Source organism: Prinia subflava, chromosome 3 (assembly GCF_021018805.1).
Source record: "Prinia subflava isolate CZ2003 ecotype Zambia chromosome 3, Cam_Psub_1.2, whole genome shotgun sequence".
Taxonomy (NCBI): domain Eukaryota; kingdom Metazoa; phylum Chordata; class Aves; order Passeriformes; family Cisticolidae; genus Prinia; species Prinia subflava.
In genome coordinates this window covers 76,520,638-76,541,734 of record NC_086249.1, presented here as the reverse complement: position 1 = coordinate 76,541,734, position 21,097 = coordinate 76,520,638, and the positions used below count along the sequence as shown (strand labels likewise).

General features: G+C 41.7%; 1 protein-coding gene across 8 annotated transcripts in view; it reads left to right on the top strand.

The window, feature by feature from the left end:
- Positions 1-20,696, top strand: part of CRACDL (CRACD like) — a 66,568-nt gene extending 45,872 nt beyond the window's left edge. For 7 of the 8 annotated variants that reach the window (XM_063392568.1, XM_063392567.1, XM_063392570.1 and 4 more), the window contains 5 exons: positions 798-1,028; positions 4,027-5,605; positions 15,183-15,382; positions 16,964-17,096; positions 17,967-20,696. In XM_063392568.1, coding sequence (XP_063248638.1) covers positions 798-1,028; positions 4,027-5,605; positions 15,183-15,382; positions 16,964-17,096; positions 17,967-18,112 — 2,289 coding nt within the window. In that variant the 3' untranslated portion in view covers positions 18,113-20,696. The remainder of the gene's footprint in view (positions 1-797; positions 1,029-4,026; positions 5,606-15,182; positions 15,383-16,963; positions 17,097-17,966) is intronic. The other variant, XM_063392564.1, reaches the window with a different exon arrangement.
- The last annotated feature ends 401 nt before the right edge of the window (positions 20,697-21,097 follow it).

Below are 21,097 nucleotides of genomic sequence, written 5' to 3'. Positions count from 1 at the left end.
AACTGAATCTGAGAGAAAGGAGGAACCCTTTTTAGAGTAATTTTTAATAAATTTTCCAGTGTTCTTTTTGCATCATCCCTGGAACTAGGGTAGTTTTTGGTGAAACTCACAGGCAAGCTGAATTCCAGCTTCATGAAAGTATGACACCTCTTGCAGCATTCAGGAGCTGTTTCTGGATGGGTTACTGGCCTCTAGTAGGAATTATCCATCACTTCCTTCCCCAGAATAGTCTACTAATGAAACTTTACATTTCAAGTAAGTGCAGAAATAAATACATGAAGTAAAAACACACGCTGACTTAAATGTCAATGCCACTAATTCTTAATTCTTTTGTCTTTGGGAGGGTATTGTAGAGTTGGAAGGGACCTATTGACATATAGGAAGCTGAAGGTGCTCAGCACAAAGCAGTTGTGAGTAGGAGTCTAGACAAAGATGCTGGAGGACTGACCCAGAAAGGAAATGGCCCTTTAGGTTCTGTAACTGAGTACTCTTCATAACTCTGTCTTCTAAAACATGCTGGCCATGTATTTGTGTGCTTTGGATCTTCCAGTTAGATGGGATTTGCTCCTTCCCACTTGACAGTATATCATAATATTCAAGCAGCTAAAAACGCAGAATTGCTAACACCAGTACATCACATGAAACATTAGGAAATGCAACATATTTTAAAGAAATGTCAAAAATAAAGAGGCAATCTTAAAATGGTAGTAAGTATGGTTACTTATCTGTAGAATTGTTATTTTTGTGTCTTTGTTTCTTTGTTTGATTCTCCATTTGGGGATTTTTTTTTTTTTCAGGTTACATTGGGTTCTTCTTCTAGATCTTGTTCTACAGACAGTCAGCTGTTCACTAGGCATGGAAGTACCAAAACTGGGTCTCCCCGGACATCTGACAGTACCATCTCCCCTACAGCCAATTTTGACACTCCACCTGAGCTTTCTGCTTTCTTGGATAATTCTGCTGCTAAACATAAGCTTTTAATAAAACCCCGGAACCAGAGATCCAGCAGAATGAGAAAATTTTCTCAGGTACATGTGAAAATAAACAGGTTTTTGACACAAACCCAGAAAGCTCTTACTGGACTTTGTACTTCAAACTCAGATATGATAAAGTCAGTTTGCTGCATGGATATTTCATTGGGTTTTAATAGCTGTTATCTGACAAGTACCTGAAATAGATATAGGAACAGGTTAAATATTATAAATTACCTTCTAGCTTTTGATGCAGCGGTTTGTGCAACAATTTCTTCTTAAATTCGTTGTGCAATACAATTTAGTATCCTGTTTGTGATGAAGAAATTGGAATGACTGTTGCATTTCTTACTTAAAGGATTTTTTTAAGTGTTATGATGAACTTGTGTACTTCTCCAATCAGGAATATCCTGTAAAAGCTTGAGTCTTTGGGAGGCTACTCATGGAGGAGCTGTTTTAACTTCCAAAATACAATTGGTCTTATATTTTCAAAAAGTACAGAAAGAGTAAGTTTTGGCCTATTAATTGGAGCCAAATTCTGTACATCAAGACTGTTCTAAATTCAGACCTCTCCCTACCCCGAAACCTGTAAATCCTTTACGTGCCCTACAGAGATTTAAAGTAAGTCTTAACAGAAAAAAACAAACAAACCCACAATAAAAATGAAAGTGCATACTATTTTTAAAAGGCTATTAAAAAGTGTATAGTATTAAAAAAATGAATCTTTTTTTCTAAAGCATCCTTCTAAACACTATTTATCTGATCCTTTGTCATATTTTGTGAAGGGCATAGCTTAGTCTTTCTTTCTTTCTTTCTTTCTTTCTTTCTTTCTTTCTTTCTTTCTTTCTTTCTTTCTTTCTTTCTTTCTTTCTTTCTTTCTTTCTTTCTTTCTTTCTTTCTTTCTTTCTTTCTTTCTTTCTTTCTTTCTTTCTTTCTTTCTTTCTTTCTTTCTTTCCTTCCTTCCTTCCTTCCTTCCTTCCTTCCTTCCTTCCTTCCTTCCTTCCTTCCTTCCTTCCTTCCTTCCTTCCTTCCTTCCTTCCTTCCTTCCTTCCTTCCGCCCTTCCGCCCTTCCGCCCTTCCGCCCTTCCTTCCGCCCTTCCTTCCTTCCTTCCGCCCTTCCTTCCTTCCGCCCTTCCTTCCTTCCTTCCTTCCGCCCTTCCTTCCGCCCTTCCGCCCTTCCTTCCTTCCTTCCGCCCTTCCTTCCTTCCTTCCTTCCGCCCTTCCTTCCTTCCTTCCTTCCTTCCTTCCTTCCTTCCTTCCTTCCTTCCTTCCTTCCTTCCTTCCTTCCTTCCTTCCTTCCTTCCTTCCTTCCTTCCTTCCTTCCTTCCTTCCTTCCTTCCTTCCTTCCTTCCTTCCTTCCTTCCTTCCTTCCTTCCTTCCTTCCTTCCTTCCTTCCTTCCTTCCTTCCTTCCTTCCTTCCTTCCTTCCTTCCTTCCTTCCTTCCTTCCTTCCTTCCTTCCTTCCTTCCTTCCTTCCTTCCTTCCTTCCTTCCTTCCTTCCTTCCTTCCTTCCTTCCTTCCTTCCTTCCTTCCTTCCTTCCTTCCTTCCTTCCTTCCTTCCTTCCTTCCTTCCTTCCTTCCTTCCTTCCTTCCTTCCTTCCTTCCTCTCTTTTACCACTGAAGTTTTCAGCTTTTACTACAGTATTTGTACTTGATTGTTCATGGGTTTTTTTCAATGTTTTAAATACAGTAAAACCATTAATTTGGCTTGCTCATTACCAGAAATATTATTCCTTCTGTCTCAAAATATTACTAGCTGATATTCTGTATTTCTCCAAATCTATGAGTGACCTTTCAGCTTGGTAGAGCACTGCTGTGAGCAGCACAATGATAAGGCCAGTTATTTAGAAAAACACATAAGGCAATAATTCACCGATCAATCCTTCTCCTCCATTCTAACATTGTTACTGAAATACCAATGCTTTGTCCAGACTGCCTGCAAACTGCCAGCTGACTGAGCCTTCTGGATTCCCACAGAGAGTGCTCACATGTTTTGATAATACAGTTTTTAATATTTTTTTGCCCATCTCTGCCTGCACACCTTGCTTCTGGCTAAGTGATATTTTCTGCTTTTATGTTCTTGTGTATATGGATTGTGAACGCAGGTGGCCTTGCAACTGGGTTTTTTTGCAACTGCATTTGCAAAACAAGAAGTCGTAAGCACCCTAAAACTTCTTTAAAGTGAGGTTTTTGTGTTCTTAGAATTAGGGCCTACATCCAAAGTATATATTTACTCAACAAACTGTGGTGAAACAGTGAGCTAATACAGGCATCATATGAAAAGGCATATTCAGCAGCTCAGTACTGTGCTTTCAAATAATCCTGTGTATTTAGCCAGTCCTTACATTAAGTTTAATCACAAGACCTCACAGATAACTACATATAAATTTGTAAACTTTTAAACTATATATGAATTTATAAACTTTAATCAAATAGTTTAACTCTTGAAAAAAAAAGAAGATTTTTACAGAAAGGAGGCAAGGCTGTAATGCTGTATGACAGTGGCATTAGAAACAAGACTGCCATATGGGCCAGATTCTCAGCTGGAATGGAGTGTCATAACTGGATAGATTTGTTAGGCTTTTGCTCTTTCTTCTATGTACCCTTTCCTCTTCAGAGTCATGCTTCAGGAAGAATGGGTTGTTTAATTTTAATGCTAGCATGGAGTAGGAAAATACAAAGAGACAGATTTTTCTCTTTCAACTGTTGCTTTTTGCCTAAGAGCAGCACAACGTAGGCAGTATGCTCTGGAGAATCAATTGCCAAGGACAGTCCAATGGTCATTGTTCAGATGGACTTCCCATCTACAAAGGCATGAAAGCACTAGTTGTGCAGAAGGAAATGTCACACATTGCTTTTATATTGGTTAAATGCATTGTTCCAGGATCTGCTTAATTAAAAAAGCATCCAGTCTGTAGGTTGAGAAAACTGCAAGCTCAGCACTGGAGGCAAGTATTGCCTTTTTCTCTAAGATGTCAGCTGTAAATGTAATGATGAATAAGAAAAAAAGTGAAGCTGTACATGGTGACGGAGTTTTCCAAATTTCTTTTTTACAGAGGACCCAGTCTGAATCTCTGAGTGATTTGAGCTGTACCCCAGAGGAAGAAGAAGAGGATGATGCTGTATTCAAACCCAGCAATCCAGAACTGCCATGCAGCACAGCTGCAACACAGAATGTGGCTTCCTGGCCAAAGCCCAGAGTGCCTGAGGACTTCCCCCCTGCTTTGAGGCCAGTGATGACTCAGCCTGCTTCTGAGTCTGCTGTTGGACAGGAAACACTGCTACCAGAGAATAAGCCAGAGGACTGCCAACCAACACTGGAAATGACATGTGAGGAGTCTGAGTCCTCACTGCTGTCAGAGGGCAAAGACTCTGCAACTTCTTCCCATTCCAGTTCCAACAGAGAAGTACAAAAGCAAGAAGATTCCTCAGAAACACTGGTTCTGTCATCTGAGGATGTGTCAATTAATATTGTAAATCATGAAAATAAGGAGCTTCCTGCTGTGTTTCCATTAAATAAATTACCTTCTGAAGAAAATATTTCAATTAGTAAGAACAGTATTGTTTGCTTGGGACGGTCAGAAGAAAATAAACAGAAGGATGATCAGGTACCTGTGGAAATGCCCTATAATAAAGGGGCAAACAAAGAGTTTACTCTATTGTCAGAGTCCAGCAAGGAGTTTTTCATGGGTTCTTCCCAGCCCACAGACTCATTCCTTGTTTCACATCCTGCGTCCTCAGTGCAGATGGGATCATCTACTTTCTGCCCTCTAGAGAAAGCAAAGACTACACAGGAGGCAGCTGCTTCTGATAAAGAGAACAGTCAGCCACTGATCCACAAGGAGGAACAGTTGGGGAAGAAAGCTGAAAAAGCAGTCAATGAACTCAATGCCTTCAAAAAGTTTTCCATTTCCTCTGCACGGGAGAGACCAAGCACCAGAAGCCTGCATTTCCCAGAAAGATCAGAACTGGAAAGCCCATTAAATACTGGATTCTTCCTGTCCAAAGCAAAGGTCTCCTCAAGGAATGAGAAGTGGCAAGATGACTTCCAGAAGGGATCAGATCTGGATGAGGAAAAAAGTAGCAATAAAAAGGAGACTCTACCATCAGAGTCCTACTCTGAGAACACAGGCCAACCTACAGAAATTTTGGCAGGTTATGTTTCTCCAGCTGTTGATGCAGCACCAATGCCAAGCAATTCTTCAGTGATATCTCACAATCAGCCAAGTTGTAAAGATAAAAATCCTTTTCAAGTGAAACTTAGATCCACCTCACTGTCCTTGAAATATGAAGACAACTCACCATCAGAATCAAAAGGGATTAAAAGATACAGTGCAGAATTTAATTTAGAAAATGAGGGATTGACTTCCTTTCTAAGAGGTGATAAGGTAGAGATCAGAAAAACAGCCAATACAAATACTGGTGATTCCTTAAATGAAAAGATCAAACCCAAAGCAAAGTCCTCTGAACAGCTTAGCAGCAAACCTCCATTGCCTAAAAAGCCAGTGTTGCAAAGCATAACCATTCCAAACACTACTGCAAGCAAGGAGAAGCAGGACAAAGCTATTCACTCTCCTGAATCCAGAAATGAAGACAGAGACTTGGAGAAACAGTCAACTGCTTGTAAAGTGCCTGGTAAGACTCCCAGAACTTTAAAGTTACCTTCACTTGCAAAAGGTGACCTTACCTGTGAGAGAGCATGAGGCAGAACTGTTGTGTCTGCCTGGTGAGCATGAGCTGATGGCTCTGCCTTCGGTGATGTTGCTCCCTTATTTTCCCTTGCTGAAAAGATTATCAAAAAGACAGCAGGAAAGAGACAGCAGGCAAAGTAAGTTATTTTTACCTCTGATTTTTGAATTTCAGGGTATTGTTTAAAGGATGTTCAAAGTGACACTCAGAAAAATACAGTACACTAGCACATGTTGGAAAGTAGAAATAGCAAGCCACTAAGTTTCCCCATGTAGAGTTGCTGCATGGTAATTCAAAATCCAAGAGCACATATTAAGCGTAGTGCCCTGTGTGGGACAAGTGACTCAGACTTCTGGACCTTCTTTTTCACCATAGCATTGAGGTAGAAATGCCATGAGGTCCCTGCCTCAGGTCACTGCCTGCCATGGTAAACACACCATTTATTTATTGTCTCCTGTGAGCTTTGCTTATTCATTTATCTGTCTTTATCATTACTCATTCCTTGTTTAAAACAAAAATTAACAACCCTGCAGCTTCCTGGAGTTCAAAGCCAGGAGACACCACAAGATCAAGTCTACTGCAGATTGTTATATTTCACTCTGTTGTCTGTATCATATAATTGGGTTAGAGTAAAAAAAAAAAGTCAGATCTCTGGAGACTAATATACTAGACTACAGGCAAAGAACAGAAGAGACTGGAAGTGGCATCACTGTCTGGGGTCTTTGCAATGACAGTAAACAAGTTAGGTAAAGCACATTCAAGCAGTTCTAGCAGGAGACCTCTGCTCTTCACTTCAGAGAACAGCCAAGAGGGGAAAAAAGCAAATCTTTAGGCCTTCTGATAAGCGGAAGAAAAGTCTTCCTTGTCCTGGACCTGTCTGGGCATGGGTGAAAAATGTGAGAAGATGCTGGCCAAGCAAATAACAGGCTGTCTCTGTGCCATTGCATTGCAACTCCCATCTGGTTGCTCTTCTCTGACTGGGGTCAGTCTGCGAGCTTTGGAGTGGGGAAACACCAAAACAGAAGAAGATCTCTGGGCACAGGAGGCCACTTGTCCTCTGGGGTGACAAAAGTCCCTTCCTCGCCCCAGAGGCAATTTGCTGATGCCCTGAGTGACATCTGATTCCAGTTGCCCTCTGCTGCAACATCACAAACATTTCTGCAGGACTTTGGCCACATTCAGAGTCTCCTGCTCTCTCTGCCATCATAAAGGAGGTGATTCATTAAGATCCACAGCTGGAGGAGGTCCCCACAGCCAGAGCCTCCCATACCCTGCAGGCAAGGCAAGAGATATATAGAGCTATAGAGATATAGAGCTATAGAGACATCATGCCAATACTCCCTTTAAAGGCATTTCCCCCTCTGTGCTGCCCTGAGTAGTTGGTTATTTGTAGTGATGCCCACATCTCTGATAGACTGAGATTTTGGGGGAGGGGCTTCATACTGGGACAAGAGAGGAGAAGACCTAGCCTGGCAGGGTTGTTCTGGCAGAGTATGGAGGAGTACCAGTGCTCCCTCCCACAATTCTTTATCACATCCCTCTTGCTGAGTCCCAGAGTGCCTGCAGATGGACTGGAATGTCTTCCTGCAGTGAAAGACAATGAGTGCTGGAGAAAAGGAAAAAGGGGAAGAAATTAAGCCAGGGAGCACATTTCTCCTCCAGGCTTCTCCTGTGGCTCCTCAGCCCTAGGATGAAGGAGCCTCTGCCCTGAGATGCAGGACTGCCCTCTGCAAAATAGCATCTGTAGGTGAGAGTTGTGCCTTGGTCTCCCTGATAGAGAGACGTGCACCTGGAGTTTGAAACGGAGTTAAGAAATCCTGCTCTGTTCCCCTCCCCCTGAGACTATTAAACCAAATCTGTATGGGCTGGAGTTGTCTAAAATGATGGTTCAGATTGGTCTGTGATGGCAATTAGTTTTCTTCCTTATCTACTGCCTTCTTTAGACACCTGACCAAGCACCTTCTCGTGCTAAGTTGCCACATCAGCCTGACCTGGCCACCTGAAGTCATGGGTGAATGAGGCGTGCCCACCTCCTCTGAGTGCCCTGGAACCACACCAGCTTTATTGGGAAAAAATGCACAGTGACCCCAAAAATTATGTCCCTCTGGGAGGCATAGGAGAGTCAAAGGATGCAATGAGGATTTAGCAGGGCAATAGTGCTGCCAAACATAATTTTAAGCTCTTTGAAAAGTTTTCCTCAGCTCAGTGAGTCAGGACCGTGTCTTTGCAACTGCCAACAGGAGAAATCTGACAAACATAATCAACACAGCCCCTCATGGATCATATGTATCTCATCAGGCATCTCTGGCCTCCAGATCTGCCTGGACACTCACTTCTTTTTTTTTCCTTACACCCACCCAGCCCTCTCCTAGCCCTTGAGTTCATCAGCCTTTTCAAAGAGGTCACCATCAGGAGACAATTTATGCTCTCAGGGAGTTTATTCCCACTGCATGTTAGGAAATCTGTGTGCTGAACAAGAAGACAAGCTGTGAAATGGTGATGCAAGGGGATGCAGTTCCCTTCTCCTATACACTCATTTCTAAGAAGTCAGTTTGCTGCATCATTGTGGTCAGCAGGAGCAACGTGGTCATTTAATTCGCATTTTAGCTTTTCAGCACACGTGGTACTAAAGGAACAGGAGAGCTGATGGGATGCTGGCTTACCACGCCAGATGAAAGCAGCACTCCTTCTCCCCAGAGCTTTCTGAGGAGCTAGTGAGGGGTTGCTTTACTTCTCTAAGGCTGCAAGGAAGCTCCTTAATGTCTGTGTGAAATTAGTCACCCCAGGAGGAGTAATTTTTAAGTTTCTGGAGCTAAAGGCACAAGTCCTTGCAAGATTTAAAAGGTTAAGATGTGTTTGGAATTGATGCATTTGCTATAAATCCTGTAAAGGGCAGAAACAATTACCATATGTTAACAGGTTATTAAAACAGCGAAACCATAAGCAATACTTGTCTGAATCTGCATATTAGGATAAACAAAAATCAGCAACTGAGGGGCTGTAGTGGGGAGACATCCTCTGAAAAGAGAAAAAGAGCTCAGGGAAGAAGGATGGATCTTATGGTGAATGAAATTGGTGTGTATTGTCTGGCAAATACAGGCTCTGGAATGACAAGAGAAGTGTTTTTCTCTACATCAAAAAGGCATTGCTTTAATGCTGTCCTGGCTACAGCTGAAAAAGAAGCTGGTTTTTTTTTTTTTTTCTCCCCCAGAAGAAGTTGCTTTCTCAGTTGTGTCAGGCTATTTTGCAACATGGCTGTTTTCCAGCAGTGAAATAGACTTTGATGCAAACAGCAGTTTCTTGTGTAAAAAAGACTTTTCTGGCACCGGTGGTATAGATCCAATCAAAAGTCAAATACCTCTCAGAGCAGCTTAGGGAAGAAAGAAATGTCAGAAATTCTTAACCAAATCTTTAGAATAGCTTTGGCTGAAATTAAGGAACTGGGTGTGTATACTGACATGAATGCATGTAGTGCTTTAATAAACAAAGGGAAATATGTAGGCCAGGATATTCTAAATGCTATATGCATTTGTACAGCCCTTCTTAAAATAACTGGAGTTTTATAAATGAGCAAAGATACAACAGTGTGGAATTAAATATGCACGCATAAGCAGTGTTATAAAACAATGACACTTACATACGGAGGGTGTTATCTCCCTGTGTAAAGTTGTTTGGATTAGTTTTGAGTATGTTTGATTTTAAAACACTCAGGGAATCCACAAGCTAGCTTTGCTTGCTGTTAGTGGTTTGACTTTCAAAAGACTCTAAATTCTGGCTCTGACCTTTTGCCTGCACACATGTATGGCAAGAATAACAACTTTTTGAAGTCCTTGAAGGCATAAGATGTTCTTTTCCAAGTATGAGACTTACATGTCATAAAGAACCTCTGCTGCAATTTGTGTGCACACAGGCTTTTAGCTATAAAGAAAACAGGTCTCAGGTTTAATCTAAAAAAGACAAAGGTAATCCCTAAATCTCAGGGTAATGGTTAAATATGTCATTGCTGTGTTTATTCATATAAGCAGAACACACAGAGAGGCACATTTGAATACATGAAGTATATCTGTCTGTCAATAGACAGAAATAGGTATGTATTTTTCTTTCTGTGTGTGTGTATAAACCCATGCACAATAACAAGTCAATCATAGTTCCTTTTGTACATTAAGATTAATGTATTATCTTCATCTTACTGTTTATACAACCAGTCTGACACATACTGCAGGATAACATCCAAATATCAGTGAGAAGTGTACACATTTATTTCCAGAATATTTAGGGAAAAAATCATCTATAATATCAGAGCTTTAGTCTGAGGAAAAAAAAGAAAGTTATTTTAGATAGATGCTAAGGGAAACAGATACCTGCATTAAATGGGGTTGCAGCAGGGGAGTTTCCCCCTCTAGAGGATCACTGAGGCAGCCAGCCCTGATGCTTTCAGACTCAGTGGAGGAGAGCTTGGGGAATTCTGATGTGCAGGAGGGAATTGAGGAGGTGGCTATGGTTCACTTGGCTTCAGAGCTATCCTCAGTGGTTGGTCTGGAAGCTGTGGAAGTGGTGAAGAATGCAGAGAGAACAGCTGACCTTGTGACTGTCCCGTGTGTTTTTGCTGGCTGTGGGGAAGACATGAAGGGAAGGCTTCAGCAGCTCCTGGGTGTGGTTTCAAGTGGCAGCAGCAGATCTCAGGAGCTTACATTAATTGCTGGCTTTAATACATGGTGACATTATGCACAGACTGGCTTGACAAGTTCTGACCTGATATCTTCCCATTGTTGGTGGCTTATCCCAAGGGGAAGAAGGGGCTCCTCTCTTCAAAAAAGCCTGAGGCCAAGCCAGCTCCAAGGAAACCAGGGAGAGATGCAGTCACGAGGTTAAAACTGTGAATGAATGAGAGAAAAATTGCTGCCAGCAATATCCTTTATTAGCTTATGAAGTTATTAAGGAATGAGTTGAATAGCACATTGTTTAAAATAACGTTGTAATATGAAATGAAGAATATTATTTAGATTTTAGTTTTATTCTGAAAGTCTCTGAAGTGTAACATGGAAAGAAAAGGCTCAGCCCTGCTTCAGCAAAGGCGAAATGAAACACAGAGCATTTGTGGTGGCTGTGGTCTGTCAAAACTGACTCAGTTTCAGACGGAGGATGCCACTGCTTGTATTTTGTACTTCTTTGTTATCTCCCTAAGAGTGGCATTTAGCAGCTGGGAGTTTCTGTGCCAGTTGCTGTACATGTGACATGCAGCAGAAGCAGGAATTAAAATAATCCTTTTGACTACTTTTCGTTCCACTCTGGCTACCCAGTTCCTTAAATGCTGTACTTTGCCACATGGCGAACCATAAAAGCACATGGACTATCCCATGACTAGATCAGACAGAGCTTTTTCAAGGTGATCAGACAGTCACAAACCCAGAAAGATGTGTGAGCAGCACTCCCCTTGAGAACAGTCAGTTCCTGAGAAAGTTTTTTGCTTCTTTGTGTCCCTTAGAGTACCAGGAGCTTCATAGGACCGTCTCAGGTCACCTTAAACTGCCAGCTCTCTTCAGCATACTATCTCCTGGATTATTTCACCTCCTTTCATCCTTCTGGCTGGAACAATGGTGCATATATGCTGCCAAGAAACCTTATCTAATTGGAGGTTGGAGGATGTAAAGGACCTCTGGGCAATGGGAAAGATAATAAATAGTGAATATGCCTCTTCTACCCCCTTACAGTAATTCTGGCTGACTGATGAGGTAGCAAATTCTGCATGGGTTGCATCTGATGGGTTCTTTTTCTGAAGATAAGGCACTTCCCCTGCCTTGTCTGCCTGTCTGGCTTTCTGCAGCAAAGACTCAAAGGAGCAAAGGCAGAATGTAATTGCTTAAAGATACAAGAAAGCCTGTCCCAGCAGCAGATCAGTTCTTGATCCTCTGTAGGTGATACTTACTCTGCTGTCCTGAGTCGGCCTGTACAGATACATATAAAATCTGCAAGACTATGATAAAGAGCTTTTGTTCCCTGCTATCAAAGGGACATTTGGATATCATCTTTTATGGAATGATACCTGGCTTTAATTTGGCTGCCTACTAATTGACATGACTAGGATGTCTGGCATCTCATCAGGGAGAACTGGCTGAAGAGTAAGGGTGCTTGATGCCTTCATTAGAGTGTCTGCCTTATGAAAAACATTGTTAGAATACCAGCCTCCAGACATATCACTGCAGGACTGGGAGCCTGTTGTGCCAGGCAATGCACAGTGAAATAACAGCAGGATGAATCCTAATTTCGTGAGGATGACAGGGAAATGGAAGCAAAGGTAGCAATAAGACCATTACACGTAGTGCAGTAAATAGAGCCTGGGCATAGCATTCATTTTGTCAGTGTGGATTGTGTGGTGGAAAGCCTTGATGTTTACATGAAGAGGAGGAGGAAAAACCTTAATGTTTACATGAAGCTCCAGTGGTGTTACAGGGAAAATGGGACAAAACACAAAGGGGGATTTGAGTGACAGCAATTAAGATATACATCACTAGCAGCATCAAGGCAGAAGCCAGGTTCCCAGTATCATCAAAAGGTGTGGGTGGATTGGAAAGGACCATCAGCATAAAGACACTGGAATTTTTGAGCACCAGGACATGACAGATGGTGAAGGAAGGTAAAGAGGTGGTGGAAGAGGATGCATGTGGTGGTGTGTCCGCAGCTGTACAGCCAGAGGGCTGCTCCTCAGCTCTGAGGAACACAGGCCATCACCTTCAGTTGTGGCAGCTCGTCTCCGTGCTACAGGATGCTTTGGGGGCTGATGAAGTGTAGCACTTGGTTTTACTGGGCAATGCACTAATAAGTCCTGCCCAAATTGCCCAGCACCTGAAAAGGTGCAGAGGGCTGCAGATGGGTTTAAGGACATGGCTGCAAGCAAAGGAGGGAATGTGATGGAAGATGCATTAGTGGATATCACATCATTCCAACTGTGTGGTTTTACTTCTGAAGATCCTAATAAGGTTTGTCCCAAATACTGAGAGAAGATAGGCTAGCAGACTTTGACTTGCTAGTGTTTATCTTGGAGAGCTGTGGAAGTTAAGGGGCACTGACTGACGTGTACAGAAAACCATTCCAGCTGAAGTGGTGTAGTCCTTCCATGCCAGCTGATGCTAACACTGTTTTATCTCAAGTGCCAGTTTTGACAATTATATTTAAAGGAGATTTGACCAAACTAGAACAATTCCTACAAAAGAAAGTGTGATCTAGAGAATATGATTAATCAGAAAAGTTTAAAAAATAGGGAAAACATGGTCTAAGTCTTCAAATGCATAGCTGTTCAAGGCTGTTGTAAGGTGACTATGAGTAATTTGCTCATGTCCATAGTGTGTAGGAGAAGTAGTTACGGATTTAAACTAGAGCAAGAAAGATTTAAATTATCCAATGGGCAAAAAAAAAGTTAAAAAAAGAGCTGTGCCATAGGATAAGCCACCCAGCAAGACTGAGATCTGTTCTGTTTTTGGAGAGTTAGATACATGTTTGTGAGGAAACAGTTTCTATGAAACTGATCTTTCAGTTGATCTTGCCTTGCAGTTGAAGGATAGACTACATGACATATTGAGATCTCTCCCAGCCTTATTCTTTATTATCCTGTAAAATGAGATAAAAATGAAGCAAGGAGAGCCAGTGGAAGGCAAAAAAGACAGTGATTGTAAAGAGATTATGGGAGGAACAGCTGTTGTCGTGCAAAGATGGGGGTTAGGTGGGATGCAGAGAATTGGAATAACATGCTGTGCAAGAGGGAGGTAAGCTCTTTCAGTGTTCAGATGCCTTGTTTCATCTGTGCTGCCTTTGCACAGCTGGACTTCTGAGTTGTTTCTTCCAGAGGTTGTCCTGCAAGATTGCACAAGGTGAATGTGAAGGGAGATGCAGGCATCAGCTGGCAAAATATCTTGTTTTGGCATTAAAGCATGGGTTTTTTTCTATTTTTCATTTTTAGCTGACATAGGCTATACAATGTTTTCTTGTTCAAATAACTACTCTCTCTCTGGTGAGGTATAAAAATGACTTGAGAAAATCCCTGAGCAAAGCAAGTTTGTAGGCTTTCATAATATGCCTGTGTTGGCAGACTCCAGCTCTTGGGAGTGCATCATGCCTTTTATCTTCCATGCCTTCATGAGGCATCTTAAATGTGCCTTCAGAGACATTTGCCTGCTTTCCTGATCAGGGCCACATTCTCCCAAACTACACCACAGTGTTCCAGAAACGTGTCTGAGCTCCACAGGGTCCCGTGGCTGGCTCTGCATCAGCAGAGCAGCTGAGCCCCCAGGGGACCCTAGGGTAGTAATCCTTTCTGGCTGGGTCTGCTTCCTCCCAGGTCCCTAAACAGGATGCTGACTAAGTAACAAACTTTTCCAAAGAGTGGGACCACACGTGATTTGAGGACGAGAAGCTTATCTTCTGCTCTGAAACAGACTACCATACATTTTGATACATCAATGGCCAGAACTGGCTGGGAAAGGTGAAATCAACCTTCTTGGGTCTAAGGTTGTTAGTCCTGTTCTTGTTCCTCATTTAAACTACACAGAAGCTCTACCATTCCTTGGGAAACTCTATATTCAGTGTGAGTCAAAAAATGGAGAACCAGTGGGATGGAGCCAATGGAGCTGCTGAGGCTCTTTCTTGACTGAGTTCTGTTCTTGACTGAGTGAATAGACAGGCTTTCCCTTCTCAGAATATTTGAATACAGGGTATTTCTCTTTCCCGTAATCCTGGATTCTGCACGTCCTTGGGTAGCAGTTGTGAGGTCAGCAGGGTAGTAGTTTTGAATTCCTTCTCTACAAATTGTCTTTTTCTTTTTATGTCACTCAAATCTCATTTCTGGTAGAGCACAATGGAAGTTACTGGCCCCAGTGAAGACCATGGTCAGCATCAGCCAGGATAAGTCAGCGTAAACCTCACATCAAAAGGCCAGAAAGTTACTCTGTGGTTTTAGCAGGACTTCTGTGTGCTCAGACCACAGACAGCTGTGCACAGGCACCTGCAGATTCCATAGAACTGTGGGGGTGGCTGCTCCAGAAGGGGTGGAAGAAAAGCAGGAAACAACTAAGGCATGCACTGCTACTGCATGGACATGAGAAGAGCAGAAGCCAAGGGCAGCCACAGTACGGAAAAGGTTGCCTTTGGAACACTGCAGTCCCTCTGTGACCACCTTTGAGATGTCTGCTGCTTGTCTCTAAGATATCGTGGAAGAGGGAGCAGAAGGGGCAGACCTTGGGAAATGGGTAGATCAGTGAAGTTTGATTCATGTTTCTGCATCTCCCTCGTGTGAGGGCAGTGACACTGCAACTCTCACTGAACAAAGATGCAAAGTGTTTCTCACCAGTAGAATGATAACTTAAACCTGTGAGCATGGCAAAATTGCTCTATGGAGATCAAACTAAACAGAATTCCTATTTATCCAGGCTGGTTTCATATCCTGGGACCAATCAGTATATTGAGAAATATGAGCTGAAGCTGATTACAACTCTTTTTCCTATAATCATGTACATAACTAATATGTCAACAGAGAAAAGCATGCTTTCCCCTGTGGCTGCTGGAGACTTTGGAAGAGATCCTGACACTCCTACAGAGCCAGCCTGGATTTCCATTGCAAGGCAAAAGCAGAGGGGCATGCATCAGGAGAAGGAACTCGACAAAGAAAAGCCTGTGACTCCAGATAATAAGTCAACTACAGAGAAACAGAATAAAGGAAAGGAACAAACAGAGGTACTTGCAGTACAAATTTGTGATGCTTTTGTATCACCTTCTGTAGTATTCTTTGGATCTACTGCTATGTTACCAGTAATGAGTATAACTGTAACTAACAAAGACACTGCTCTCCTAAATGTGTTACAGATTCAAAGCTCTCTGATTGTTCAGATATGTAATTTTGTGTCTCCAAGAAATCCTGGAACTATGTGAAGTGTGTAAAATTTCTTGGCATACCTACCAGATCTAACATGTGTATTGCATGCTAAAATATCCAAAATGAAGTGCTAAATTGTAGTCTTTGATCCTCCTCAATGCAGAGGAAATATGTTCTCTCTAACTATCCTTCTACCACAGCCTTTCATTGAACCTTTTATACCTCCTGGCTGATTTAACACTGAATGAACAGCTTGGTCCCAGAAGCTCCTAAGTAACAATTTTTAGAGCCCCAAGAAGTGAAATAGGATAAAAATAACTTTGGCACTTGCAGAGAGTGCCAATATATAAATTCTGGTTCCCTGTATACGGATAACTCATGTGGTGCCATGGAATATGGGCTGACTCTGCCTCTTGAGCGATCCCATAGAAAACAGGGTGATATCTGTAGCAAATGATCTTTCCAGATGACACAGCTATGCCAGCAGAAGTGCTTGGCATGAATCCAAAATCTAACCTGCCTGCACAAATCAGAACCCTGCTCTGATGCAGGAGCATATGTGTCCTATCCAGTATGCATTCTCAGTGCAAATTACCTACTTTCGTGCTTCAGGTGGTACTGCTAGAACCCCAGACAGGTGTATGATATCCTGGAATAAGAGATGATGTCTAGATGATCAAAAAATACCTGTGGTTAGATTAACAAGAAATAATACCTAAGAAGGTGTCTAGGCAAATTTCTGAACTGCAGTAAAGCCCAACATGATCCCAAAATACAGTTTCTATGTCAGAACAGGAAACTCCAGATTTTAGCTGGCAGTGATCCCTGAAATTCATGCCATGAATTTTATTTCCCTACAGCAGCTAGCAGAGAAATATGCCAAGATGCTTTTGACTGCAGCATATGAGGCTTGGTGCCACTGTATTACTCCCACTTTCTCTTTCTCCCACATGGCATCAGGCACTATCACTTCAGGGTAGTTTTTGATACTGGCAAGAAAATCTATTGGAGGATGTGTTTGACTTCTTTTTTTTTATGAAAAATCCATTTACCATCAGCTGTCCAAAAATACAGTGCCCTAGCCCACAAAATTTGGGAGATGGAAGGAAAACGTGAGAGAATGAGGCTGTTTCCAAATCCTGTGTATGCTTGTAGGGATGTGCAAAGGACTTGGAATACATTTTGCAGCGAAGACTATAATTATCTACTCATACCATTATGAATAAGAGATACAGAGGGATAGTTTTAATTTGTAAAGTTGAGTATCATGGATGTTACATGAAAACACTGCAACTTTCTGAACACGTATCAGCTCCAAGGAGAGGATTGGGACCAATGTTTGCTGAACTGTGGCAGGCTCCCATCCACTACTTAGCTCATGTTCTTCTAAACTGAACTCATTCTCCCTGAATTATTTAGATTGTATCCCTCTCTGTGCCTAGGGGCCAGTGAAGCAACAGTGGAGCAAACCTTCACACTTGGCACCTAAAACCACTTCTGAAGAGCAGAGGAAAGACACCAAGTCTGAAGTGAAGCCCCTCCTGAGAACCAATTCATTGTCACATTATGTCCCTGGTAAGAAACAGAATGCCTAAAATGTAGGCTGTTATCTCACAACCTTGTCAGAAGAAATCTTGCCTGAGTGTGCAAAAGGAGTAGGGGCTAGATCCTTATGTCTTCCCCAGCCCCGCATCAGCCAGGGCAGAGTTTTCTCAGTACTCATGTCTGGGGTTTTATTTGGTGATATATTTATTTATTATTTTATTTGATGTTTTATTTATTGATATTCTTTTGACTAGTTTGATTACAAACAAAAGAGTTAAAAGGGGTAGCCAAAAATGTGTATTGAAAGAAATGTGAATCAAGGACTCCATGCCCTGTCACAGGACAGAGGCCCAAATGCACTATCCCAGTGTAAAATGTAAAAAAAAAGTATTTACAATAGCATTCAATTTAAATGTGGCTTCCTCAGCAAGCTGCAGAATGGTGTGATCACAAATTATTTGACCTTCAGTCCTCCCACAATGACTTTGTTGTAAATCTCTTTGGTAAATTAAAATTTGAAAGAAGGGCAGAAGCTTTGAGGTAATAAAATTCCTGTGAGTTGGGGGCTGAGTAAATGAGGAATTCACAAGTGAATACTTTAACTAATGAAAAGACTCTCTCTTCTTTGGCCTGGGTGTTAACACAGGGCACAGCAAGGAATCCAGGTCATCATGTTGAGTTTTGGTAAATTTAGGGATCAAAATATATTAGTGATGAGAAAAGGATTGTATTATTTAGAGCACAGAATGCTAATTTCCTCAATAACTTATTGCACAAGAAGCTTCCATGTGAAATGTAAAGATTTTCTACCACAGGGCAAGTCATGGGGAGTATTTAATGAAAGAGGGTGTTTCATTGCACAGCAGGTAAGTGTAAAATGTCCATGTGCTTTATTCACAGCAGCTCCATCACCTGCACTGGTGGATAAGGAGGAAATAAGCCACTTGAAGAAAGCCAGTGATGCTGCTCCAGATCAGCCATCGTGGATGGAGCTGGCCAAAAAGAAATCTCAAGCTTGGAGTGATATGCCACAGATTATAAAATAGAATGATGCAAACAAGTAACATCTTTTATAATTAAGTCAACTAGTTAACTGAATTCGAACAGACCAGCTAATCACAGTGAAGAATCTCTTGATACAGAGGGCTTTATGATACAGCTGTGGAGAAAGCGTGCAATAGGTGCAGTCAAAAAGTTTACCTTCAATTTTGTAGCAATCAGAATTGCAATGGCAATGGATTACTTAAATTATGCTAAGGACACACTTACACTTTGGAAAATAAAACTTTTGCCTTATGTATTTCCTGCATTTTCTGCTTTTAATGATGTTTGTATTCAAACAGGATCTTCGCTAAACTTTGCTGAAATTCTGTTGTAGCTGGAAAATTCTATTTGTTATGGTTTTCTCTGTTTACAGTTATAAATTGTGCACTTACATCCTGATTCTCTTGATGTGTTTCACTGGAGTCATGGGACACACTTTCTACCAAAGCTATTAGGCCCATGGAGGTGTTCCTGAACAGCTGCTAGTGAATACTCCATTAAAATGTGTTGCCTGAGCTGCAGGTTTGCCTAGCTAAGCCAGTGGTACAGTTTCTGGGGTTAGGTTGCATTTTGGGAGGCACAAATGCGCACATTTATGTGTGACCATGAAAAAAAATGCCTCAGTTCTTTCTGGGAGCAACCTTGGTTGCACAGTGTTTTCAAGCAGGCGAGCAGTGAGGAAACAGGACTGCAGTTGGAAGCTCATCAATGCATTCACAGTTGCTTTCCTACCTGGATTCATCTGGCTGCAACTGGCTTTCCTTCCTGTGAAACCGCATGTCCTGTCAGGAGGATGGTATTAGTAACAATGGTCAACATGAATTTAATTAAAAATTAAGACCTGAAAATCCTGGAGCTAAAGTTCAACTGAAATGCTGGGGAAAACTGAATTTCACAGTGCCAGCTTCACATATCACCCCCCACATAATCTTAATTCCTCTCAATAAAAACCAGTAGCATACAGATAGCATGTCTGTACTTGACTACCTTTATATAACAGCCTCGTGCTCATTGGCCTGAGTCTCTCCCACCAGTTTGTGACTCCCACTCATGAAGTCTCCTAGGCTCTTCACCTTCGCTCGTTTAACAAGATTGACAAGATAAATCATTTGCTGCTGATTGACTGAAACTACTCTGGATATATTTTAAGACCTCTGTATGTGTTACAGAAGCAAAGGACAAACCCTATGATGCTCCACTGCTAAGACAAGCATTTTGTTTTTTGTATGCATGGGTGAAGTACTACCTTAGCATTGCAATCCCTGGGTTTATTTATGTTTATAATAGTGGGTTTGTTTTTATTATCACATTATGTTCTTTTTGGAAAAATGGGAGGAGACTTTAGGAAACATAGGATTTTCTAGCACCTGTGTTTGCAATTTTGAAATCTTGTCATGTCTACAGAGGTGGGAAGGAAAACCTGGGCCGTCTTGGTAATAACTGCATTTAGTAGTGAATAAAGAAATGGAGAGTTCAGCACGTGAACATCCAAGATGCTGTTAAAAGCTCTCAGTCACGTTGTCTCTCATTGTTAAAAACAGGAGGAGGAAAAGCTATTTCTGTGTTTGTCAGAGCCTTAGGCCAGAGGCAGTGAGGCTGCATGGCTGTCGGGGTCAGCCTGCATGGCTGCTGGGTCCTGAATGGGGCCGTGCACAGACCTGCTGCAGCCCCACACAGAGCTGTCAGTAGCCCTCACCCAAACAGGGCTCTACCAGCTGTTCCAGGGTTTTCTCCTTCAGGCAGATGGCAAAAGGCAGTGTGAGATACCTGGTGAAATCACAAATGGCAGGACAGCTCTCTGCCAAACAGATCCACACCAAAAATGGTAACTTAATTACAGGGCATGCAACCTTGGGCTCAATTGCCTGAAGGTTGGTTGTGTAAAAAACTGTCACACTTCTCCCCCACAAGCAAGCATACACAATCATTAATCTCAAGTGATATTTTTTTCTTTTTTGGTATTAATATTCTAGGACCTACAGTAGAAATAGACAAATTTTTGAGAAACAGTAAAAACCATCTTAACTCCCTCTCTTCTCAACACCTTTATGAAATAAATAACTAATTAGCATAAAGTGTCATGTTAAGATATGCTATTACCTTTTGTAGCAATCCTGAAAAAAAACCCCAGTTTCTCTATTTAAGGAATATAACATATAAAAAAAGACCAGATTTGTACCCTCTAATTATTGCTGCCCCATGAAAAGGTTTTCAGGAAGTGTAGTTGAAGGCACATTCTGTCTTCTCACAATTCCCTCCATGTCTGCAACAATTAAAACTACAAGACCCTTTCCAATCAGTGATCTTCTTCGATTCTCCCACTGCAGTGGCCCTGGTCTTTGTGCAAGAGAAGCCACTTGGCTACCTGAACCTCTGATATGACAGCCAGGGGGATTTTATTTTTTCACAGTGTGGTTTTGTCTCCAGATTTCTAAGACAAAGGGTCATGCAAGTAGGACTTGCTATAGGTGTCCTGCAGCAAGTAGGCAGATCATTTTAGAACTCATGTATTTTTCTTTGGTGAAATGGCTCATTTGTGGAGATAGAAAGATGCAAATAAAAATATATTTCTCTCTATATGAACAATGAGTTATATTTCACACTCTATGCCACCAGAAAAGCCTTTCAGATCTGATCAGCTTTCCTGAGAACATCATTATACTTTTACAGCTGAGAGGTAATATGACTAACTCGGGCTGATCCATTTTGCTCAGGCAGCTGCAATATATATTGTTGGAATATAACATCTAACAGGGAAATAAAATGTAAAAAATTCACCTTTTGTTCATGACTCATGCACATAAACTAAAACAGAGTTGGAATTACAGTCCAAGAACAACAACAAAATGGACTTGAAAAATAGAAGCTTCCTCTTCCAGAAGTGCTGCATGAGACATCTTTGGCTTCCTGTTTAATGAGCAAGGTGCCTTCCCAGCAGTGAAGGGCCTCAGATGATGCAAATGAAATCATCCATCAGGCGTCTTTCA